Source organism: Ascaphus truei, chromosome 9 (genome assembly GCF_040206685.1).
Source record: "Ascaphus truei isolate aAscTru1 chromosome 9, aAscTru1.hap1, whole genome shotgun sequence".
Classification (NCBI taxonomy): domain Eukaryota; kingdom Metazoa; phylum Chordata; class Amphibia; order Anura; family Ascaphidae; genus Ascaphus; species Ascaphus truei.
This window is the reverse complement of record NC_134491.1, coordinates 57,229,170-57,254,610: the sequence shown is the minus strand read 5'-3', so window position 1 is coordinate 57,254,610 and position 25,441 is coordinate 57,229,170. Positions and strand designations below refer to the sequence as shown.

The 25,441-nt window shown below is 38.2% G+C and overlaps 2 protein-coding genes across 11 annotated transcripts in view; one reads left to right on the top strand and one right to left on the bottom strand.

Moving 5' to 3' along the window:
• Positions 1–342: 342 nt before the first annotated feature.
• Positions 343–24,415, top strand: WDR20 (WD repeat domain 20). Of its 3 annotated transcripts, XM_075615037.1 has the most exons (5): positions 344–644; positions 11,761–11,943; positions 14,969–16,243; positions 19,721–19,814; positions 23,704–24,415. In XM_075615037.1, the coding sequence occupies exons 1-4, from the start codon at positions 396–398 to the stop codon at positions 19,760–19,762; spliced, it is 1,749 nt and encodes a 582-aa protein (XP_075471152.1). In that variant the 5' UTR covers positions 344–395; the 3' UTR covers positions 19,763–19,814; positions 23,704–24,415. The 3 variants fall into 3 exon arrangements, with proteins under 3 accessions (XP_075471153.1, XP_075471152.1, XP_075471151.1); XM_075615036.1 differs by lacking the exon at positions 19,721–19,814; XM_075615038.1 differs by lacking the exons at positions 14,969–16,243; positions 19,721–19,814 and having other exon boundaries at positions 343–644.
• The window catches only part of MOK (MOK protein kinase), a 33,195-nt gene continuing 19,459 nt past the window's right edge, over positions 11,706–25,441 (bottom strand). For 3 of the 8 annotated variants that reach the window (XM_075615040.1, XM_075615041.1, XM_075615042.1), the window contains exon 14: positions 22,106–22,289. In XM_075615040.1, coding sequence (XP_075471155.1) covers positions 22,121–22,289 — 169 coding nt within the window. In that variant the 3' untranslated portion in view covers positions 22,106–22,120. Of the gene's footprint in view, positions 11,906–12,351; positions 12,488–22,105; positions 22,290–25,441 lie in introns of those variants that run through there. The other 5 variants (XM_075615044.1, XM_075615045.1, XM_075615043.1 and 2 more) reach the window with 4 other exon arrangements.

Here is a 25,441-nt window from a genome sequence, read left to right as displayed (position 1 = left end):
AGAATTGCACCAGATTTATGAAAGGAAAAAAAACCTTTTGTTTTCAATTGGATTCTTTTTATTTGATGAATATGTCCCTCTTTTGTACACTGGTTTTGCAGCCGGAAGATAGACCCCTGAATGTCAAAGAGTTCCCTCCGCCCCTACAAGTTACACACCCACTCCTGTAATACTAACAATTTGTGACAGGAGGAGGGCGCTAGTGAGCCCTACTCAAGTCTAACAACATATCACAGGCCAGGAGACAGGACGCATGCGCAACAGCGTGCCTGACGTCACCAGGAGGCCAGACTAGTAAACGAAGCCCCCCGGAGGCCTGCCTGCTGCTGCTCTGTCCCGCGCATGCGCAGTGAGCTAGATCCGGGCATTGGACAGGATGAAAGCTGCTTTCCAAGATGGCGGCGGAGGGAGGAGGGAAGGAGATGAACGAAATTAAAACACAGTTCACCACCCGGGAAGGCCTCTACAAGCTCCTCTCTCACTCCGAGTACAGCCGCCCCAACCGGGTGCCTTTCAATTCGCAGGGTTCCAACCCGGTCAAGGTTTCCTTCGTCAACGTGAACGACCAGTCCGGTAACGGGGACCGGATCTGCTTTAACGTGGGCCGGGAGCTTTATTTCTATATCTACAAAGGCGTCAGGAAGGTAAACGCTGACGAGGAAGCAGGGGGGGGGGGTGGTTCTCTCGCCTACACCCGGGGAGAGGAGGGGGGTCCCCCCGAGTGGGACGCGGAGAAGTGTCGGTATTGGTAGAGGCCGGGGCGGGCCCGTGTCACCTGCTGACACTTCCCATTCCCTCCTGCGGGGGACGGGGACATCGCCCCGTGTGTGTTGTGGCTGCACCCTCTTCGCTGTGGGGGGGGGGGGGGGGAACAAGCTCTGAGGTTGCATGTCGCCCGTCGCCCGCCCTGGCAATGGTTTGTTTTAACCCCTTCGCTGCAGGACGGGTCAGCAAACCTATTGCAACGTCCGGTTACGAAGCATTGCGTTTAGTGGCCGTGAAGGGGGCGGGGGGGGGGGGGGCGGCATAAAAACTCCCTCCCTGGGGGAAGTTGTGTTGGGCCAGTACAACGCATCTGCAAGGGTAGATGACTGTCAGATATTACATGAGGGTATGAAAACATCTGCAGTATCTTGTTGCCAATAGCATTCTTTGGGCTGCTGGCTGCCCTTGCAGTGAGATTGAAGCCTATGACACAATGAAACACAACCTATGAAAAATATAGTAACCAAGTTCTTGCGGTGCACAAAGTGTGTGCAAATTGTGGGTTTGCAGATGTTAGTCACTGCAGAGGGGATTCTTGTTTCAGCATCTACTTACCAGCTTCGTTCTATCAGGGTAGTTATATTTATCTTTGGTCATTTTGTAGGACATGTAAGGTGCCTGGTTGGTTGTTAGCCCCTCACTAAATAATTTTGTTTGGCATATACGCTTTATTACTTGGTTCTCTCTTTACATTATTCATGTTCAGTACACATGGATCTTGCTTTAATTTGCTTGGAAAATTGTTGAAAGATTTGCATATTTTGTAATCAACTCTTAGAATTAAATTAGACATTCCTTGTACAGTGTTCCCCCCCCCCCCCTTTATAGTAAATGTATATTTGAAGCACGCATTGTATTCGTGTTACTAGAGATTACATCAGTCTGACAGATGTCATTGTGAACATTACTAAAGATTTAATGGCGCAAATTTGCATTAGCTTAATCGCTGTCATATATAGATTATTATTATTATTTTTTATATAGAAGTAACCCCCCCTTATTTTTTTTTTTAATATTTTTTTTTTTTTTTATTTAGTTTTTTTATACGTTTGCACATGACTTCCCTTTAGTTATGGCGTCAGAGCCTTCATCTTTGCTGACTTCCTGCACCTTGTAGCACGTGCAATTTGAACCTCGGTCCTTTGCCATTCTTTCCATGAAATAATGGGTGCCCTTGACTTTGTAGGAAGAAATTCATGAGCTAAACTTAACACCGCTATCTCCCCAGAAGCTTACATGAATTTAACATACATAATGTTAGTATCTTCTCCCTGCGCATGTCTAACTCGTTTGTTTTTGGTGTTAAATCATGATTGTCTTCATCTCTAGCGTCTGAAGTTACCATGGTAACCACTAGACTGCTTTGGGGGAGAGCCCCATTGTAACCTCCCAAACACTTAATAGTTCAAATCTGTATATATCATGAATGGAGCGTCAGATAAAAAAATAATATATCTATCCGCCCAGATTACAGCTCTAACATGATCACATTTTGTGATATCCCAGGGGTTTTTCTCAGTACTGGATAACTCCTTCACCCATGTATTTCTTTATACTTATGTTTCGTACAGCTCCAAGGTTAAGTATACACTTTTTCTGTAAATCCTGAGCAGATTCAGCAGAGACTCTTTTGGAGTTTTTTAATTGTTTTATATTATACACTGTTTACGTCTCTGTTAGAGTATTTTAATTATTGTTGGTTCAAATAAAAAGGTATCACCTAATACTGAATTTACTCTGCACTATCGCAACTGAACTAACATGGCTATTTCTATTTAATTTTATAGTAAAACCCAAAATACAGGTGTTCTGGTCCTCACAAATTGCATCTTAATCAAGGAAAGTAGAACATAAAATAAATAATATATATTTTAAGGCACAAATTAATTTGGTGTATCTGGTTCTTGAGTTTGCTGTGCAGAACCCTGTGACACATTTGTAAAAATAGCTGGATTCATTTGGTAATAAACATGACAATATTTTGATATAACGCAGCATGAGTAGTTCATTCCATGGAATGTACAATGATTTCCTCCCGCCCCCCCACCTCCACCTTCACCTTTTTTTTGTTGTGTTCATGAACCATTTGCAACTAGGCAATATGAACCCAGATAGAGAAATGGCCAAGTATGCAATAAAACCTGAGAAAAGAAGACTAAGCAGTCAGTCCTAAGATGATAATGTAATACTCAGCCGGACTGTAAGTAAAAACAGATGCTGTGTAACAGGAATTGAAAAGCCCAGAAAACAAGCTTAAATAGTGAATATGTACTAAGCTACATCTGACTAATTTATGTTAATTTGTTTCACTGTTTACAATCTTTTTTGTGGTTATACGAAATATGTATTTAATATTTGAAATGTGGAGAACACATTATTTTGTAAGTCTTTAATCTAAAGGTATTATTTATTCTGCAATTAATTGGTATTTTAACTATGAAGTGATAAATAATTGACTTACAAAGACAATATTAAACTGAGAACTGTGTGCCGGAAATGTCCTGTATAGCTATACAAATAGTGAACTGTGCTACTATTTGCTATTCAACAAAAGATTTCCAGTGCATCTGAGAATTACTAGAACACTCCCAACAAAAAATCCCCATCCCTTCAATTATTCAAGCGCCTACAACTCTTTGCCTGCAAATGAACATGTGACCAACTAGGAAGGGCAGGGTTTCTATGTGGGTGGAAATAGTCAATGATACAATTGTTTTTTTTTTTTTTTTTTTTAATATAGCAATTCTACAACAGTCCCCCATTCTATGAATACTCAAAGGTTCTAATTTGCATTGAGCCTGGTTGATTCACTGTGCAGAAACTACATTGGTCCATTTACTGGTTTGAAAAAAGTGTCTTCCAAAAATCCTAGTATGCTAATCATTAAGGGCGGCTGCCTCAGTGAACCTTACTGATTGGCTTGTTTTCAGGAAGCTGAAATGCCATCTTCTACAATAGGACTGATTCTTTCACTCCTATGTTTCCATACCTAAGAACAAATCGACTTTGTGAGAATTGCTGCTTTATGAGAATGGGAAAAACATTTGTCGTATAATATTTAGACTTAGTATTTTTAGATTATTTAATTTTTTTTACTGAAAAACACCACCTACTTTTTTTTTTTTTTTTTTTTTTAACTTCTACCCCCCTCCCCCTTTTTGAGGGTTTTTGTGCATAAAATATAGAAATGAAGAGATGTTGCAAAAATACATATTTGATACATTGACATCTTTAGTATTCATATACTTATTTTCCTTATGTTTTCTGCTTATAGAAATGTGTCCTCTGGAGCTGAACCCTGTTCTTTTCAGCTCTGGGACCCCACAGTTCCTTCAATAGTTACCGGTGTCTCTGCCCCTCTCTCTCTCTCTCGACGAAATAAAATGGCCATAGAAACATCAAGGTGCCAGGAGCCAATAGGAAGCTACAATGTCATCCGTTGCATCTTCCTGTTGGGTAGCTATTTAAATCCTCTGCTAGAGACCAGGAAGTAACGTGGAAATAACATGGTTCTGCACCTGGGGACCGCCTGGTTCTAATCCTGTTTAAAAATAAATGAATGTCGCCATTTTCTGTAAGATTGCTACTAGGAAATGTTATTTATGAAAATGATCAGTTATGTATATATGGCAAGCCGCTCATGTAATCTTTGTTTACCAAAGTCCGGCTTTATTTTCTCCATGGGACTAATGCTTTACACCTGTAAAACATGTTCTGCTACTTGCTTTTTATTGCACAGCGTTGAAGAGTAATTTGCATATTGTGGGCTGCTCTCTCTTTGATTTATGGTTTTGATAAGGCTGTGTTTTGTGTTAGTAAATGTTTCAAGAAATATTGACCTATTAAACAGATTTATAACAATCTTTGTCAGTGCCCTATATGGAAATTGAAATTAGAATGGATGCACTCTTTATACAACCAATACAATATAGTAAAACATTTAAAATATATAATGACCTAGATATATTTTTATTTCTAAAAATGTTTTACCAGGAAGTAATACATTGAGTTACCTCTCGTTTTCAAGTATGTCCTGGGCACAGAGTTATAACAATACATGGTTACATTAAAAGAACAAAGGTCATACAGACATTTAATGGACAGTTGGAAAATTGGGTACAGGGGATAAAGGCCTGGTGAGTTTCAGATTGAAATAGAGAAGCTTTAACATCACCAAACGGCTCACACCCTTTAGCTGCCCTTTGGCTGTCCGCCTTTGGGACGATGCAGATGTACACTGAAGGGGTTCAGAATGAATGCAGCTGCGAAATACAATGTTCTTTGTCCTCTTGGCTCATTAACATTCCAGTGGGTGGGGTTGATGTTCCACAAAGTATAAGCAAATGTTAACCCTTAGCATGCTGGTCCTGTGCAGAGGGGAGCAGCTCTTGGGGAACCCCACTAGGTATCTGCCTTTGGGGCGACAGATGTATCATGTTATATGCCTGGGAAGGAATAGAACTTTTCTTACATTTAGCTTGTATTTTAAGTCAAATCCATCAAATATTTTTGTTTTCTTTGCAAATCATAGCAGTTTTGTTTTAATTTAGCATGGAAACGAACACCAGTCTTCTGTGTCTCCTTAATAGTTACACACGTGTAGACAGAAAATCAAAAGGGTATAAAATCGGGTTTTAAGAATAAGATGCGGTTCTGCTTGACCTCCATATTACTTTTGTACAAAGTACTTTTTCTTTTCATCGTGATTACATATTTCATTGTGTAATTCTCTCGTAATGTTCTTTCCCCAAAATATTGATTTGAAAACAACATTCTTCAGGTGGTGTTATGACTGAGTGTTTTTCCTTATTCTAGGTATTTTACCCATTATAGAAGTGTAAGCAGTGTTTGTCATAGTCTTGCTAAGTGTGATTGCTCCTTTTGTGTAAAAATGGGAGAATTTTTTTTTTTTATTCGATGCAATATTTTTTCAGAGACAGACTTTAGTGTCAAGTTGTTGAGGCAAAGTGGACCAATGTATCCTTCCTACAATATGAAAGACGCAGTGTGAGGTTCACGGTGTATAGTTTGCAGTCACGCTTACAAACATTGTATAGTAATTGTCTTTGTTCTTTCCATTGTCACCGTACTGGTCGAGACTTTTTCCATATTCCCTGATTACTGTCATTATGCCATTTGAGTAAGCTTTTGGTCAACATTTTGAAGGCTACAAGACATGTATTTCAATTACAAGTAAAACAGCAGAAAGAGTGGTGTGTCGATATAAGTGCACTGGTTTAATTGAATATAAAACATACCTGGCAAAGTGGAAGTACTGTTGAAAAAAAATTTCTGTAAAAACTAAGGCTGCAAAACAATTAAATGGGTGGTGATACATTATCAGAATGTATCCTTGCACAGATTGGACTTGGTGGGATAGCTATGCGGTTCTGTGCTTTCCACAGTTCATATGGTTTTCTAAGGAGCTGTCGGCTCGGAAGAAAATTTAATACACCCTGCTGCTTTTAACAGCGTTTTATTTGTGTATTCTCAAACCAGTAGTTTTACAATCAAGCAAAACTAGTTAAAATGAATTTTGATTATCTGCCTTATACTCCATGGGATTAAATATGGACTCTGTGGGAGTGCCACAATTGGATGTGCAAGGAACATGTTGCAGAATAATTCCAGGTGTTTGCAGAACTTTCCCAAATCCGCATTTGCACTATTCCTAACTATTTTTTTAATATCTTCTGCATCTTTTGCACCTGGCCAAATGAACATTTTGGGTGTTAAGCATTTTTTAAACTCTTAACACAAAAAGACAGTTGAAGCATCAAATTACTTTTATTTTGCCCAACATTACTTTTATTTGTACAGAAGTGCAGGTGCATGTTCTCGAATCGGTTTATTACATTTCTTAACATCACCCAAAGGACCCTCGTCAAGATGAGGGCCCAACGAAGTCTCATAAGAGACTGAAACATTGACATGACAATAATATCGAGTCACGTTATTTAGCATGCACTTGCACATCTCTATTATTAAACCCTTATATCATCCAAATGTACTTGCATTATTTGTATTACTTAGTTACTGTACCCTTGTTACTTTTGTTTTTTAAGGTTTTTAACTCTTAAATGAACATGGCATATGTCATTATTTTGTTGTCTATGCTTTGAAAGGCCCTGCTCCTCCCCTTCTTAGAGAACTACTAAATCAGTTGGTCTGCAGAGAAGCTCATTTTCTGGTCTCTTCCATGTAAGGTATTCAGAGGTAACGATCCCAGTGTATAAACCAGTTCTCAAGGGCCACCAACTGGTCAGGTTTAAGGCTTCAGCACAGGTGGCTCAGTCAATGACGGGGATATCCTTAAAACCTGACCTGTTGAGGACTGGAGTTGGCCGCCCCTGGTATAAACAAACATTTTCACGTGCCCCCCCAACATCCTGTGTTGGCAATTGTAAATTTGACATGCTTCACCAGCAATCCTGGAACTTTTACACTGAATGTAATTTGAAGTACAATTTATAGCTATTCAAATTGAATTCTCCCCCCTCCCCCCATGTATTTCTAGACTTCCAGTGCTCGCTGTTTTAATAATCAAATCCAATTACGTGTGATTCATCATTGGAACAAATGATAGAAGACTAAACTATTTCCCATTTGATTTCTTATGGTAATACTTGGGCAACCTTATTGTGCGTAATACATTTCTGAAAACGTGATTGAACTAATAATTATCTTCTAGAATGTCTGGGCTGTTCATTCCTTTAAAGCAGCAGTTCAAGCAATATCATCCTATTTTTTTTTTTTTTCATTTTTTTAATCAGTTCTGTACTATGAGAAAATACTTGTAGCATTTAAAAAAAATGTTTTAAAGACATTTTTAATGTTTCTTATGTTGGAAGCATTTCCAAAGTGACCGCCCCCTTCCCCTTCTGATTAGGCTCTGGTTCTTGAGCCCTGCCCCCTCTAGCAGTGCACCAATTGAATCTAGTAACTGCCCCGTCAATCACATTCCCGGACTACATTGTCCAGAATGCTGTGCAAGAACTGAATTAAATAACCCGGAACAAGCGATCGATTACAGGAGAACGGATCGATCTGCAGCTAATCACTTGTCAGTGTGCAGATTGTATTGATGCACATATTGCACGGGGGAAAAATATATATTTTTTAAAACGGCAGCATGAACTGCAGCTTTAATAAACTAATAATTACATTCCACTATGCGCACTTAACAAATTGACAAAGTGAGAGCAAAATATAATAGTGTTAGAATTGTACTGACAATTTAATAACTTGTGCGGCTTAATGCATCTGTCCGTTCTCAAACCAACCCCTGTGTATTTTGTGGACTTGGTTTTGCAACCATAAGCCTTTACTTTGATCAGTTTGGTGTCTGCAGGTTGTGGAATAATGTTCCTGATCCCAATTCTGCTGTAGTTTCACAAAGACCAATGCTGACAGTTGGCGACATACAGACTCCCCCACTGATTTGCAATCCGATTACAGTCCAGTGCAATGGGCAGTGTTTTTTCATCTCTTCCCTGTTCTGATATGCAGAAGGCATTAACAACGTGGAGGTTTATGGACTTAGAAGCAGATTATTGAGAAGCCATTTACATAACTTCTTTATTCCACGTTCATTTTATGTGGTTGAAGTGCTGTTTAAAAATAAGTATACTCTATCTAACAGTTTAACTTCTGTTAAATAAGAGGGCAATTTTCAAAAGGTTCATACTGTAAACTTTGAAAGCAGCAAAGTAGAGGAACATTTTAATGTAAAAAAAAGTTTTGTGTAGGTTTATAAATAAAAATAAGTAACTGTACTCTATGCTTGGGTTTAGGACCTTGAGTCCAAGAGTGTACGTGGTATGAGTGCCCCAGCTCAACCAGCAAATAGCAGTCACGTGATTGCTAGATCCCTGCAGTGACATCAATGGAAGAATAGGGACTGATCGTAATCTCCCCTTTAAAAACAAGGTGCTGTATACGTCATAAGGATCTCCAGGTTGCTAGTCCTCAGGACATGCAATGTACATCAATAGGACACTTAATGGGTTAAAAGAGATAAACCTATCATACATGTTACCCTCCTTGGCGCATAGGGAGTTTACATCAGTCTCTTATCTTGGCTTTCTTTGTGGTTACCTTTGTCAGGGTGATGGATTCATGCGGCTGGGCGATGATGGGCACAAGGAACATTATTCATTCAACAGCAGTATTATTGATACAGCCTTATACAAGAATGACTTGTTATAGGCATTACTACATTCGTTCTGATTGCAATCTTAACATTCTTCCGCAGCTGCTCCTATCTCGGCCCGTTAGAGAGGTGCTGAGGCTTGATCCCTTTTATTGTTGCATAGGGAACCCTTTATTGTGCCTTCAGTAGTAATCTATCATATGGATCCCTGTAAGGCCCAGTGCTAATCTCCCTCTGACGGGGATAACTGTCCCTCCCCTGGGTACTGCATGCCATCTTGTGGTAGTCTGGAACAAGGCCAACTATGGGCCCTCTGAAGGGGCTACTTTGACTATGCCGCAGGACTATGGCCTGTTGAGTCTCTTGGGCATAGGTCACCCCTCCATGAACCCTCAAGGGGGAAGGGAGCCATCTCTGTGGGATGCTACATAACTACGGTACTGTTCCTCTATATAAAACAATAAAAGTGGATCCTTGCCCTATACTATCATATGAACGTATATACACTATTAACAGTGCGATCTCACTACCTCAACTCCTACTGGGATCTGCTTTCCAGAACCTTCCTCCCGTCTGTCTATATCTATATCTCATGACGTCACTGTCTCTGGACATAAGTAGGCGGGACATTACTTCTACTGGGTCACCCCAGCACCATGTGATATGAAAGGGGCATTACTTCTGTGTGAGCCTACACAGTTAGCCCCTTAAGACCATGGTAATCCCAAAGGGGGTTACATACGTGTGTGTGTGTGTGTGTGTGTGTGTGTGTGTGTTCCACAGCGAAATATTTTGTTTTCTCCCTTTTACCCATGAAAAGACCCCTTTCTTTCTTGGGAAGGGAGGGGGTAAATAAAATGAATGAGTATTTTTATAGAATTTGTGATTACTTGTATGTATGTCTTGTCTTACTTCTCTTATTAGATGATGGTATTCCTTTTTTATTATTATTTCAGTTGGTGCTGGTCTCTGAAGCATGACTATTAAACTTTGGGTGTCTTAAGATGTAGCCACGGACATGGGGTCTGGCTTGGTGTCCATGTTATGGCTTTTACGACTGGTTTTCCTGGTGAGAACTGGCATACGGAGTGGAGTAATGGTGTTCCCCTCCATTTCCGTATTCTGTGACTCGATCGCTCCTCAGAGCGGCCACATGATCGCCATACGCCGGATTGGCCATGGCACTCTGGTGCCCAAAGGGTTAAAGTGCAATAGTGCTGATCAGAGCTTTATCTCGTGAAAACTCCCATTGGGATCATAGCGATGCTGTGCGGCAGTGTCCCTGTCAGGACTGACCATTTAATGAATAATCCCCGTAGGTTTATAAAGCCAAATTGCAACATTACAAATAGCACAGTTTGCTAGGGGCCAAACACGCGTGTTTTATGACTAGTCACTTTGTAACATTACATGCTCTGCTAAAGCACAATTTAACCCAAAACCAATTATGAGTTTTATTTGTGTTGATTGCCATAGCAATTTTTATGTGCTTCACCACTGACCTTGTCAGTGTAGTCACAGCACCAGCTATAGCAGCATAAACGGCAAAGTAGTGTAAGCTTCATCTACGCTGTATATAGGCTTGTAATACTCGTGCGCCCATACAACATTGCGCATGGCACGCGCGTTTAGTTTCTAGAGGGCAAGCGGTGATGCGTGCAGCTAGGGGGTGTGGCTGTCACAGCGTTAGGCCGTACTGTGATTGGCTCACGGTGGCGCGGCTACAGCGCGGAAATACAAGAAATTTGTATCTCCTCTGATCTGCCGTGCCACTGCTCACGGCCATGTACGCACACGTCAAGTGTAGCATTCTCAGCCTCACACAGGCAATTATTGACGCGCACGCCCTATATTGCAGGCCTTCTGCTTTACAGCAGTGTGCTATGCGGTTATACAAATCAAATTTTATTTTTGTTTTTTGATGAACTTTTTTTTTTTTTTTTTACTAGAACTAAAAGCAGTAATGTTGAAGCTTGGTAATTGCATAAAAATAAGACAGACAAGTATCTGTAAATTATAGTATATTGAGTTCTATTCTGCCTTTTGCTTGTCTTTCTGCACACAGTATGCTTTCCCTGTTTCACAGGAAAGGGGCTTTCATAAATCTGATTTAAGAAAAAATAGACAATCCCAGTTGACTCGGGACAAGGGTTATTGTACCTCCATTCTAAGTTAATTTACAAACTTTTGCAAGTGAACATACCGTAGAAATAAGCTGACTTGCATATGCAAAATATATTCAAACTAACATTTCTCTGGTGTGTTCACAGGTATTTCTTTGGATGTTGTATAGTGTTTTGGGACGTAATTAAGTCAATGTTGGTTAGTTAACTAAGTAATTTGAAGTCCACTAAATAGGACAGACACATTTAGCACGATTCGCAAACGCAAGTGAACATATTGCACATCTAATTGTGGAGGAGGCTACATTGTTGTGATAGGAGCAGATGATGGAGAGGTTTATTTATTGTATATACTGTACAAGCTTTTCTGCCTACAGCAAAGAGGTATTCAGTGTTTAAGTGTAATGGCTTTTCACTATTCTAGACCTGATTTGACTGCAGTTCTTCAATCTCAATGGTTTAATGAGGTGTACATGTTAATCTTTCACGCTCATCTGGTGTTCGGTTTCTTTCCCCATTTGTTACTCTTCACGTGGTCATATATAACCTCATCTGTGGCAGATTTTCCAGAAAACACGACTGCATTTCTATTTAATTTGTATTAACATTCTTTTTCTAAAAAGCATAACAAAACATGCTAATTCTGCAGAGTTTTTTTTTAATGACCGTATTTCAAATGTTTTATATATTTTACGCAGCTTTTCTATTTCTCTTTTCCAGGCTGCTGATTTAAGCAAACCCATAGACAAACGGATATACAAAGGAACACAGCCTACGTGTCATGACTTTAATCACCTCACCGCCACAGCTGAAAGTGTCTCTCTACTTGTTGGGTTCTCTGCAGGACAGGTTCAGCTTATAGATCCTATTAAAAAAGAAACAAGCAAACTATTCAACGAGGAGGTTAGTAGGAATCCTTCACTGGCTGCGTTCATTTTCTATTTGATTTACACAGTAATGGAAGGCCAAGTATGGTTTGTACATGCTTATTATACTAATAAAATATTTACACCAGATGAGCGGGTCTGAAAGATTGTCTTGATAATGAAAATAGGATTGTGTTACCGCTTGGGTGGTTCAGGTGCTAATCACACGTGTCGGTTTGGGACATTTGTTCAGTGCCGTATCACGGCGACGAAATGACCGCCGGCACTTAGCCACAATTCACCATGCCGCCAGGAACTCTCTCCGCCGGCCACTTCGCAACTATGGCAAGTCCAACCCATAACACTTACCCTAAAGCTCCCTAATACTAACAGTACCCACTATGCTGAAACCCTAAAGTTAACCCCCTACGCAGTAAAAACGTACCTTATTGTAGAAGCGGAAATTCCAGCAGAGGGTCCATCTGCGGCCAAACACCGGCGGTCATTTGGTCTGGTCGAAACGGTCATGACCATATGTCTCATATGCTCATGCACACGCTCCCTTGGTAAATTCCTATGCACTGAAAATTTACAAAAGCTACTTTTATTAGTGTGCATCACCAGTAAAACCTTGTTTTTGTTTTAATGTATCTGTTCTCTTTCAGTTCTCTGATCTAGTGTAAGCTGCCAACACTTGGTTAAAGATAACAATTCGTTTTTCTCTGTTCTATATAAAATCCATACTTGCTTTGTTGCTTTCTGGTATTGATTTCCCTGTGTGCGGCAACTTATTTGTACATCTGCTTTTCTCTGAGGATTGTTGTTACAGTATTTTGCAATGTGTGTTTTGTTAAAGATGTATATGGTTCAGAATTTCTTTTTCTTTTTTTGATTTTTTTTTTAAGGTTGTGGATAATATAAATGTACTTTCACAAACTTTTAATAGCAGACAATATCTATATATCTGTAATTACAGCACCATTCTTTCCCTTGATAGTTCAGCTACTACCAAAATTGTGACGTTAAAGCCGCAGTTCAAGCTGCCGTTATAAAAAAAATATATATATATATATATATTCTCTCAACCCTGTTACGCGAATCCGCTTATAACGCGATGCAAGTGTGCCTCCCAATTTTCGTATTTGTGAATACTTGACAACACGATTATTGGTGTCTTAAATACTTTATTGTACAATGCATACAATTGTACATTATTTCTAACGCGATCCGCTTATAGCGAGATGTGATTCTTTGGATCCCAAGCACAGCGTTATATGGGGGTTCAGCTGTATTTTTTTTCCCCATGCAATATGTGCATCAATACAATCTGCACACTTGACAAGTGATTAGCTAAGTTGCTGATCGATCAGTTATCCTGTAATTGTTCGCTTGCTCCGGGTTATTTAATTCAGTTCTTGCACAGCATTCTGGGCAATTAAGTCCTGGAATATGATTGACTGGGCAGTTACTAGATTCAATTGGTGCACTGCTAGAGAGAGGGCGGGGCTCAAGAGCCAGAGCCTATCAGAAGGGGGAAGGAGGCTGTCATTTTGGAAATGCTTCCTACATTAGAAACATTAAAAATGTCTTTAAAACATTTTAATTTTTTTAATGCTACAAGTATTTTCTCATAGTACAGAACTGATTTATTAAAAAAAAAAAAATAGCACATGTAGGATATTGCTTGAACTGCTGCTTTAATGTATATTTCAAGGCACTTTTATAGGATGCATTTGTTTTAATGGTTATTGCTGGTGGTTTAGGGGCAGTGTCTGTCATTTTAAAGTGGGTGGGTACTTTGGCGTTCAGTATGTGCTACAGAAGTCTATGTGTCTGTTTTGCTATGTATTTTGTTCACAATGGACTGCAGCACTCTCAGAGTAGGCATCATACTGTTCTGTAAGTTCTGTTTGGGAGATTCTCTTAGAGGAAGTCCAAGCAGCACTTATTTTATTTTTTTTGTATTTTGAAATATATGCAGCATTTGATTTACCTTTTTATGGAAAACAAATTACTTAAGCTGCTAATCGATTTTTTAGTTCTCCTGTAATCGATCAGCAAAGATCCTGCTTCCCAGGGTTCACTAAATGGCTGCCTTTCAGTTTAAATCAATCCTTCAGTCAGTGTAACTCAGCAGCTACAATGTATTCTTATATTACGAAGGTAACATTATCTATTACAGTTTGCAGCTCAAACTGCTGGGAATATTGGCAACAAATGATCACAAACAGGAAAGTGTTGCAAAAATCTTGCACTACTTGGGAGGTGTGCTAAAACCTGCTATAGAAATCAAAGGATGCTCAGTATATTGAAACTCGTTTAAAATGGCATTAAAGCTGCAGACCAAGCAATATCCTACTTCCCCTTTTTTTGTTTTTTTTTTAATTGGTTCTATACTATGAGAAAATACTTGTAGCATTTAAAAAAAAATCAACTTTGAATGACTTTTGTATTATGTAACAAGCATTTTTTGTTTCTATAGCAACCATTTAGTGCCACATCCCCTTCTGAAACAGGTTCTGGCACACCACTTTTGAGCCCTGCCCTCTCTAGCAGTGCACCAATTGTATCCAGTGACTGCCTGGTCACATGATCTCCCCCACAGAACTTTGCATCTTTGGTCCTCTTCTGCTGCACTGCCAGCCATTTAGTGAAACCCGAAGCCGAATCTTCGCGAACGATCACAGGAGAATGGATTGATCGGCAACTTAGTAAATTACTTATTGTGTGAATGGTATTTACTACAGAATTCTTTCTCTCTCTTCCCCTCCCCCCCTCCTTTTACACGTAGGATATTGTATGGATTGCTCCTTTTTAAGTGGGTAGCAAATTGATTGGTTGGTTCTATGAATGCTATTGCTACAAGAACTTTGCAACACTAACACTTTATAGAAAAAACATAGATCATTGTAACTCATGTCTGCCTTCTGAAATTAAAGCAACAATGCTACATCTCTCCCCTCCCCTTTTTGTTTGTTTTTCCAATGTTGATATTAAATTATCTGGCTAAATCTTAACACTTGCTTTTCTTCTCATTTTTGTCTCTTTTTTTTTTTTAACAGAGACTAATAGACAAGTCCAGAGTAACCTGTGTAAAATGGGTTCCAGGCTCCGAAAGTCTTTTTCTTGTAGCTCATTCCAGTGGGAATATGTACTTATATAATGTGGAACACACGTGTGGTACCACAGCTCCACATTACCAGCTACTTAAACAAGGAGAAAGCTTTGCAGTGCATACATGCAAGAGCAAATCCACAAGAAACCCTCTGCTGAAATGGACTGTTGGAGAGGGTGCCCTAAATGAATTTGCTTTTTCCCCAGATGGGAAATACTTAGCCTGTGTGAGCCAAGACGGCTTTCTTCGTGTGTTTAATTTCGATTCGGTGGAATTGCATGGTACAATGAAAAGTTACTTTGGAGGACTGCTGTGTGTATGTTGGAGCCCAGATGGGAAGTATATTGTAACAGGTGGAGAGGATGACTTGGTAACTGTTTGGTCATTCGTTGACTGTCGCGTAATAGCCAGAGGCCAGGGACATAAATCTTGGGTCAGTGTTGTGGCATTTGATCCCAATACCACTAGTGTAGAAGAGACTGACCCTATGGAGTTTAGTGGAAGTGACGAAGATTTCCAAGACCTGATCAATTTTGGCAGAGATCGAGCAAATAGTACGCAGTCAAGATTGTCAAAAAGGAACTCTACAGACAGTCGTCCTGTTAGTGTAACATATAGGTTTGGCTCAGTAGGCCAAGACACACAACTGTGTCTATGGGACCTTACAGAAGACATTCTTTTTCCTCATCAGCCGCTATCAAGAACAAGGACGCATACAAATGTCATGAATGCCACAAGTCCACCTGCAGGAAGTGGTGGAACTAACCCAGGAAGCAATGGCAATAGTATCACAACGCCAGGCAATTCCATACCTCCCCCTCTTCCTAGGTCCAACAGCCTTCCCCATTCTGCAGTGTCCAATACTGGCAGTAAAAGCAGTGTGGATAGTGCCATTGCATCAGGTGTCAGCAAATTTGCAACTCTGTCACTTCATGATCGCAAGGAAAGGCATGACAAAGATCACAAAAGAAACCACAGTATGGGACATATATCCAGCAAGAGTAGCGACAAACTGAACCTAGTTACAAAAAACAAAACGGACCCAGCTAAAACTTTGGGAACGCCTCTTTGTCCCAGGATGGAAGATGTTCCTTTGTTAGAGCCTCTTATCTGTAAAAAGATAGCACATGAAAGACTAACTGTGCTTATTTTTCTTGAAGACTGTATAGTCACTGCTTGTCAGGAGGGATTTATTTGCACATGGGCAAGGCCTGGTAAAGTGGTAAGTTTTAATCCTTAATGCTGCGTCAAGATCTAGAACTTGAGTAGTTAACTTAATGGGGGAAATGCTTACATTTCTTTCCCTTTAATTTAGGGAAAAAAAGCTCTGTTCCTTTAAGAAATATTTTGGTTACTGCATGTCATACTGTTTTGAATCATTTGAAATTTTGCCACACTATACCGTACTTTGAAAAACTACATGTAATATGAAGCATATTGTGCCAACCAAAGAGAAAATCCATTTATTAGAAGCACGGCATTGTAAAATAAAAAAAATGTGTTTTCCCCAGCAAAAATGTACAGGAAAATTAGGTAAATTTTTGGTTTCGGCCAGCTGAAGTTTATTCGCTTAAATTAGGGGTATCCAACTCCAGTCCTCAAGGGCCACCAACAGGTAAGGTTTTCAGGATATCCCTGCTTCCGCACAGGGAGCCACTTATTGAGCCACCTGTGCTGAAGCAGGGATATCCTGAAAACCTGACCTGTTGGTAGCCCTTGAGGACTGGTGTTGGCCACCCCTGACTTAAGTATTAGAGGGGCTTGCAACGCATGGGAATGGATTGTGACCCCAACAAGTAAGTTTAAGAACTTGTTAATGTTCTCCAGAAGAAAAGTGTATTTATACTGAGTCATTCTAGAAGAGAACTAAACTTGGACGCAAGGTTTATTCTATTAAGCTAATAAGATCTGTATTTCTGTAAATAAAACCGTTACCTTGATTTCTTTAGTATTTTCAATGTGTAACTCTTTCTTACACATCACATGACCAGTAATTCACACTTTCCACCGTCTCAAAGCTAGATATTTAACACATGTCCTCTTAATATTCATTGACTTTCATACAATGCAAAATATTTCTCCCATGGCTCTTTTGTCCATCAGTACATCTGTTTTTTTTATAGAATGCCTGTGATAATCTTAGAGCTCTTTCTCTTTTTTCTTTTCTTTTTTTTTTCTCTCCTCTTTAATAATTTTTAAACCCTAATCGAAAAGAATGTTATTTCAAATCAATTCTGACAGTTCTTGAACAGTTAAATTAGGGGTTTTAGGACAAAAGTGATTGCATGTCCTGTCTGGGTTAGTACTGACTTGTGTGTGGTATAGAACATCAGAGCGATTCTCATTCTATTAAATTGTTTATCTTCTCATTCTGAACAAATAGAGAAGCCTTTTTAATCCTTTGTTCAGTTAATCACATCCTTTATTTTATTTTTTCCTTTGGCTCTACATTTTTAATATGCACCTAATTTATTTTTTCCAGAACTTGTCAACTCCCACAACACATGATGTATCATTGTCATCTAGGTACAACATTGGCTCTGTTGCTAGGTGACACATGGTTTCTACATTCCTTTCTCAGTTTAATGACTGTGGGGCTTTATGTACAAATAACTTTTGTGGATATTAAAAAGCTGTTTAGGGTATACAATAACTGGGATGTTTTGGGCAAACATTCATTTTACTTCATTGTAAATGAAGCACTGGAAATGTTCAAAGAACTCTTCTGTTGGGTGTAATCCATTTAAAAAAAAAAAACCACTTGGATTCCATTTGCTATTTAATTCCATTATCGTTTTATTCTGTTGGCAAATTAAAGTCAGAAAATGAATGCATAAATTGTAAACATTAATACAAAAAACTAAAATTTCAAATGTTTCTGAGATGAGTATGCAGTACCAAAAATGGTGCACAGGTAGTTTGTAAAGTGTGTAAAACATGAACAGGTAAGTGGGTTTTACAAAGATCTTTCACGATTTGAGAATTGCACTTCGCTTCGAAAACAGGGTTTTGTTGAGCAGTTTTTCTAATACAGTAAATTGACTATAAATTATTTAAACATTTGCTACTTGCGATTGCAGCAAACATGTTCTTTTATTTCCAGGCTTAGACCATGGTTGGGGGGCATTCATTAAAACAATTTAGAGGTTACATATCACAATATGCCCGCGGCCGTTTTCTTTAGAGAAAATATGACTATTTATACTTGGCTACTGGTTTCCCCCTCCCCGAGCTATGCATCTACAGCTGTAGAGGGGTAAGACCAAAGTGACCTATCGGCAGTGGAAAGCTAAAATTACATGTAGATTTTAAAGACTTTATTTATTTTAAATATACATTTGATTTTAACATTTCCGTAGTAAACTAATATTTTTGAGGATCTTGAGCTAATCCCTTTTGGTAATAAGATGGTCAATTGTTGACGGTACAGGCAGATTTTTTTTTTTTTTTTTTTACCGTTGCAAATAAAATAAATGCTTTTACTTGATTGAATCTCCCTGAGGTAGCCAATGACACTGATCAATTTCTTTGTTGGCTACGTGAGGCTACGCCTTTTTAAATAGGGGTGTACGTTTAGGTTGTTAGGACAGGGGTGGCCAACTCCAGTCCTCGAGGGCCACCAAAGGGTCGGGTTTTCAAGATATCCCTGCTTCAGCACAGGTGGCTATTGTTGACTGAGCCTGTGTTGGGTTATGCATAGAATTGGTGGGTTTTTTATTTATTTTGTATTTTTCAGATACTCTGGCCCTTCTAGATAAATGGCAAACTAGGATTATAAATACTTATAACAGCCTTACTGTGATTATAGATTAGAGCGCTCCAGTATAGGATTAATTTTTCACTCACCCATTACTCAAACTACTTCATTGTGCAGTCTTGCTATGTTCCACTAATTGCAGTAATATATTTAATAGGTTAGAACAAGGTTTTTAAAAAAAAAAAGTTAATCATATTTTTAGATCATTTTTGATCTTCTGCAGCTTTGTTTTGTCCGTCCCTGATAAGGAAGTAATTTTAAATGCACACCCATGGGGAAGCAGGCTTACTGTAAATGTCTCATGAATGGGGGTTGTGAGATTTGGATTCAGCCTCTTGTTTGGCTTAATTGGGCTGAAAGGGAAACAAACAAAGCTGATTTAACCAGTCTTCAGTTTCATTTGGTCAATCTTAGCCTTTATCTCTAGCGGTCTGAATACAATTGCCTTTTTGATTACCAACCCTCAATCATAGACATATACAATTATTAACTATACTTGGTTTGTGAGTAAATGTTTTCTGTTACTCTAATATATTTTTTACCGTATATTACCCTAAAGAAGTTGTAATTAACTAAAAAGCTAATATTACATAGGGTCGTCCCATTTACAGATCCCGTTCTATGTGATGACAGATGGATCTTGATTTAGACGTTTATTTAATCATTGGTGACCTGCTTCAATTTAGGAGGGTCCAAGACAAAGTCTGATTTATTTCTACCATCTTTCTCTGTTTTATTTCAGGGGAGATGTGTTTGGGCCTTTTCCCAAAAATTTTAATACATATATTTACTAAACAGAATGCATCGCCTGAATGCTAAATATTCTACCCTTCTAACAGTAAACATCAAGTCCATTTTTAAATGTGTATATAATATTTATCTTGTGATAGCAGCAGACACTTTGGTTTTGTTTTTTTATTTATTTTTTCCCCTACCAAATAGATCCAGGAATTATTCGCTCCTATTTCCATCTGGCTAAAATGATACGAGAAGCAAGATGGATGGGTTATGATGTGGCTTTGTGGACCAATTATATGTAAGAACCCCCAGGCTTATTATAGGAATCTTTATTCTATTACAATTACAGGGCTCAACAATTTATTTTTCGTTTTATTTTTTTGTCCCTGCTCAATGGAATTAAGTATATTTATCTTATGGCTTTCGCTTTATCAGAATATAACCTTACGATCGTGTTTCCCCAAAACAAATATATCAGTACAGTTCTGCATCTTAAAGCTGTAGTCTGAGGTAATCGCACTTTGTGATTTATTATTTTTTTGGGGGGAGATCTAGTTTAGCCCTTTCTATTTCCATTTTTTTTTTTTTTTTTTAAATCCGCTGTTCCGTTTAGCATTTTAAAATATTAAGTGTTGGGAGGCTAAAATAGCTCTCCCCAAAGCCTGATGCCTTTTTGAAGTTAAGAAAATCAGATTTTTTTTTTTCTCAACACACAGGACATTCTCTGGTCAAGATATGTTTGTATCAGTTACTCGTATAGACTTCTAGGGGGGAGGGGGAATTGCTGTTTGAAGGCCACCCAAAGCATTTTTGTACTTGCCATGTCATTTTTGGAGCATATCTTCTATAACCATATGGCTAATTGGCAAGCTGAGCATTGTAATGTATGTCAAATGAAATCTGACCATATTCCGTCAACACCATCCATTTTTCTGTTCAGATGCAAGTTGCACCATGCTTAATTTCTAAATGTTATCATTTTATTCTAGGTTTTCGATCGGTGGTAAATTATATTTAAATTAGTAATGTAACCTGTTTGCTTCATCCTGCTGATTTTTAGTCTTTTCCCTGACTTGCTAATGTATGCGATGATAATCAACTAAAATAAAAAGTTAGCAATCAAAATTAGTATATTTTTGAAGAACTGGAACCATTGGTAATAATTTCCAAATGGTACCACTGAAACATGCACACTTGAATAAGGTTTTTTTTTTTTTGTTTAAGCTAAATGTTCTACAGTAAAGGTAAAAGTTCTGTAAGTTCCTAGAAGGTTGGTTAGGACTGCTTTTTGAGCATTCAGCAAAGGTTTTGGCATACGCAAAACAGACTTGTGGGATGTGTAAAATTCCAATAAGATGGAGTCTGTTGGGGTGCCAAGCATTTACCATCTTCTCTCTATTTGTGATTTTCATTAGCCTCCCCAATGTGATCCGGTTATTTCTTAAAGGACTGTTGATTGGATTTAGCATGTAAATGTGCATATATACTAAAGCCTCCCACTAGACTTTAACCCCCTTTTTTAAAGGCATCATTTGCAAGGTGTTGTGCATTAGGGCTGTCGCCAGTTCTCCGAAGGGGCAAGATGGCAGAACATTTAGGAGTAGAAGTCCTACAAGTTTATTTTAATTTACGTGAAAAATTGTAATAACATTTTGCAAAAACAGAGGAAGTCAATTTTACTGTGACCCAAAGAAAATAGATCTAGATATATTGTTTTTTTATTTTTTTCCATAGCATCTTTTAATGCATTTGAAGATTCTTTTACGTGCTTGCATTTATTTATTTATAAAATGTTTTACCAGGCAGTAATGCATTGAGTTACCTCTCGTTTTTAAGTATATCCTGGGCACAGTTATGATGACAAATAAATACATGGTTACAAATAGTTACATTAAGTGAACAGGGTTATACATTATATACAAGACATTGCATGCTCAGTTAAGGAATGTTATAGGCATATGTAACTGTTCCAGACCAGATTAAAAGGTGAGACAACTTTTAGTTTCGAAAGAACTGCATAGATGCTTATTTAGTCATGTTGGCCCTAACACTCCCCTGGAAAAACGCATTCTCCAGTCTGGGAGAAGTAGAATGGCAGTTCTACACAGGGAGAATGTATTTTTGAAGATTTGGCCAAGCTGTCTGCAGGCTAACTTCTAGCTTGGCAAACCAATCGGTAATGGTGACATCACTGGTCACGCTTGGATGCTGGTACATGCTATAGAAAGCCACATGGGTTGCCACATTTTATATGGAAGGTTATGCTACTACAATGATAATGCTATGGTGGCTTCAAAAATGTTACTACATTTACCATAGCGTACAATAATGTTTAATAGGGAAAACATTTTTCAGTTTTGCACAAACTGTGACGTATCATAGTTCAATTGTAGTATTTTTGCTATATAAATGTGTCCTTGTTGATCAGACACATTTGTCAACAAATTAACTTTTTTTTTTCCCTTTGTCAAATTCCTTATTCTTCCTATATTGTCAAGATAACTTTCAAGCTAGAAAATAAAAGAACACCCCTTAAGATCGTCTGTCTTCCTTTTCCGAGATAATGCATAACATTTTATTTAAAAAAAAAAAAATGCATTATCATTACAACCTTTTGTGTTGGAAGAAAACAGAAGATTTTATCATGAGGCTCCATTCCTGCAGGCCCATGATTACCTTACTGAGCGTCAAAATCTTAAGTGTGTGGGAGATTAAAATGGAGTTCTCCCCAGAGCCTGGTACAGTCCAACGGTTATCTTGGTAACCTCGCAAGCTATAGGTAAAGAAAATCATAATTTAACACACATAAAAGAGCAGTACTTGAACATGCAAGATACTAAGCGATGAGTTAGATAGATAAAGGCGTCTGAAAGGGATTGCTAATTTTTTATTTTATAAAAAGGACAGAATCAATGTGTGAAACCGTGTTAAGGTTACATCACAAAATAGACGTTTTATTTTTATATAGAGCATCTTAACATTTTCAGACATTACCTCAGTATGTCCTTTGTTCTACTCGCGAGTAGCTTAAAGCTGCAGTACGTTTACAGTGGCAGGCATTGGCTGAGAAGGATTTCTGCTATTGCCACAATACAGAAGACAGCCACATGTATGAGGATCTGTATAACTGGTGCTCCACTCCAGTCCTCCAAGACACCCCGCTCCCTCCCTCGTCCCCCAAACAAGTCAGGTTTTTTGGATATCTCCGCTTCAGCACAGGTGGCTCAGAGGCTCAAAGAATGAGCCACCTGTGCTGAAGCTAGGATAGCCTTAAAACCTGACCTGTTGGGAGGTCTTAACGACTGGAGTTGAGCATCTCTGGTATAACTAATGGTTGGTTCTATGGTTCGGAGCACGCTGTTATGAACCGTACTGTCACAATTTAGATTTTTGTGGGTGGTATGCACACATTCCCTTCTCCACACAAGGGGGTGGCTTGTAACTTGAACTGCTTATTTCAAGTGAATTTATTTTTTACACTCTTGTGGTCAAATCTCTTGGTAAAAGTTTCAATTTCTAAGAATATGATCTAGCCACTTAAATTATACACTTCAAAATATGTTTGTGTGAACGGCTTAATATTTGTAGCTACAATTTACCATATGTGGCTTTTGGTCACTAATAACCTGTGAACTAAATACTTTCTTTGCTCTGTGTCGCTTTAATAAAGGCAAGCTGGGTGCATTCGGTTAGTCAACTAGGATGGTATTATCTGGATGGGTTGTCCGGAATGTGCACGTTCTAGCAAGAATGTATTTAACATATTTGTTTTCCCTGACTGGTTTTATGGAGTTGGTCATCTTCAATCTGACGTGTGGGTGACAAATGCAGAAATGTAGTCTGTTGGTAACACAATGGATTCAACTTTGTCTGCTAATGTAACTTTATAAAAAAGTCTTCTGTACATTTAGAAATAATTAGCCAATTCAATCATTTATATTTGTGTACAAAAGGGTAAATATTTAAAGTATTTTATGTTGGGTTACACTTCAATTGATAAAACTGCCTCCCCCCCCTTTGGAATTTTCTGCCCTTTTTCTATTTTTAACCTATGATTCAAAAACGATTTAGTTTAATACTCAAGACCTTTTGTACATAAAGGACCATTTCTGTCTCTCTTTAGAAACAAAATTGTTATTACTTTGAGGTTTATTTTTCTGGATTAATATAAGATGCTTTGTTTGCAGGGTTTATTATCATCCCAAAACCAAGCCAATTCTCCAAGTGGAACTGTAGTATAGCCATCACAATACTGCTAGCAAAACACACACTACAGGACAAGACGTAATGACAGTGGAACCAGGAGCACTTCTTCAGCCACAGATCATCTAAATATAATGTGGCACAATGTCAATTTGGAATTCTGTAAAAACAAAACATACTTGGCAAAGAATTTTTTTTCATGAAAAATTGGTTCTTATTTAGTAATCGTATCTTGCCTGCTCACCCAAGAGTTCAGTAACAAAATACTTCCTTTAGGCGTTACAGTGACAATTAGTACATTCATTCCTTCTTGCTTTATATTTTCAAGTTTATTGTAATTTAATCTTTATAAATATATATAGTGTAAAATAAAGTGTGTTTATTGAGAATCCCCAGTAATTTAGATGGTTATTAATAATTCACGATTGTGTGTATTGCACTGATTTTGTTAACCTTGACATGGGTAGAAGAAAGCCTAGAATGCAAGTCAGCACTGTGTGGCTTGAAATGTTATTCCGGAAGATGGAAGCTGCAATCAGTTTTTTTTTTTTTGTTTTTTTTTATGAAGAATTGTTTGCACTTATAGTTAAATGCTACTAGAGAAATTATTTCAAATGGGTGTACAAAATTCCCAGGGGGGAAAAAAACTGTTGTGGAGAGAAAATATCCTTTGTATCTATTAAACATTTATTTTAATATTGTGGTTTCTAATTGCTCTGTATTATATGTACAAATAATGTAATTCAGTGATGGGATGAGGGGATTTGGGTCATTACACTAGTCCTCTTGATGATATTAAAATAGTGATTTCTAATTAAAAAATACATAATATTAAAGTCTTGAATATGCAGTCTTTGTTTTACTTGGTTAGATCAGATTTTGCGGTGCTTCCTGTTTGTAACTTCGTACACTAGTACACACTGCCATTTGAATGTTATTCAAATTTATCAGACCATTCTAACTAGTCTGATTTTTATGCTGTGAAAAGTTAGCTAACATTTTTACTCTTTAAATGCAATAAAATTAACGTTTCCTAATTCAATTTTTATAAATTTCAATTGGCCAATTTCCATATTATTGGAAATATGGACAGTCATAATGTTCTCATTCTTCATAAATATGCCCCCAAGCCTAAATTAAAGGGGGAGAAATATTCCGTATGTCTTCAGTTTCTTGGTTGCTAATATGTACTATAGCAGAGTGGCCAATTCCAGTCAAGGGGCACCATCAGGTTTTAAGGATATACCTGCTGCAGCACAGGTGGCCATCAAAGCTGGGATATCCTCAAACGTAGGACCACTCCTGTACTATATCATGCAACCATAATGTAAATCTTAAAGGTCACATTTTGTTTTAGATTTACATAAAATCATCACACAGACAAGGAAAATGGGATGTTTTCCACTGAAGACCGAAGTCTCGTGTTGCATACTTACTGGATACATTCATGGTCCGAGCTTTTGGGCACTACCTTCTGCAAACCCTTTTTTTTTATTTTTTTATTATATATTTCAAAAGACTAGAATTTGAGCTATTGTGCTAAAATATCTCTGGACAAGTTTCTGTTGCCTTTGTAACCAAATCCTAACAGCCTTCCAAAGCAAAAAGTGGTTTGCGTTCATTACAGGCAGTCCTTGGTTATCCAACGGAATCCGTTCTGGAAGTAGCGTTGGATAGTGAAACCGTTGTAAAGTGAGTCCCATGTTAATTAGTGCTGGTTAG

What these genes read in the sequence shown, in the direction of transcription:
- WDR20 (XM_075615036.1), top strand. Translation starts at nt 396, where the DNA reads ATGGCGGCGGAGGGAGGAGGGAAGGAGATGAACGAAATTAAAACACAG. An exon ending in GCAAACTATTCAACGAGGAG is followed by an intron (nt 11,944 to 14,968) that starts GTTAGTAGGAAT and finishes TTTTTTTAACAG; the next exon opens with AGACTAATAGACAAGTCCAG. An exon ending in GGGCAAGGCCTGGTAAAGTG is followed by an intron (nt 16,244 to 23,703) that starts GTAAGTTTTAAT and finishes CTTTGTTTGCAG; the next exon opens with GGTTTATTATCATCCCAAAA.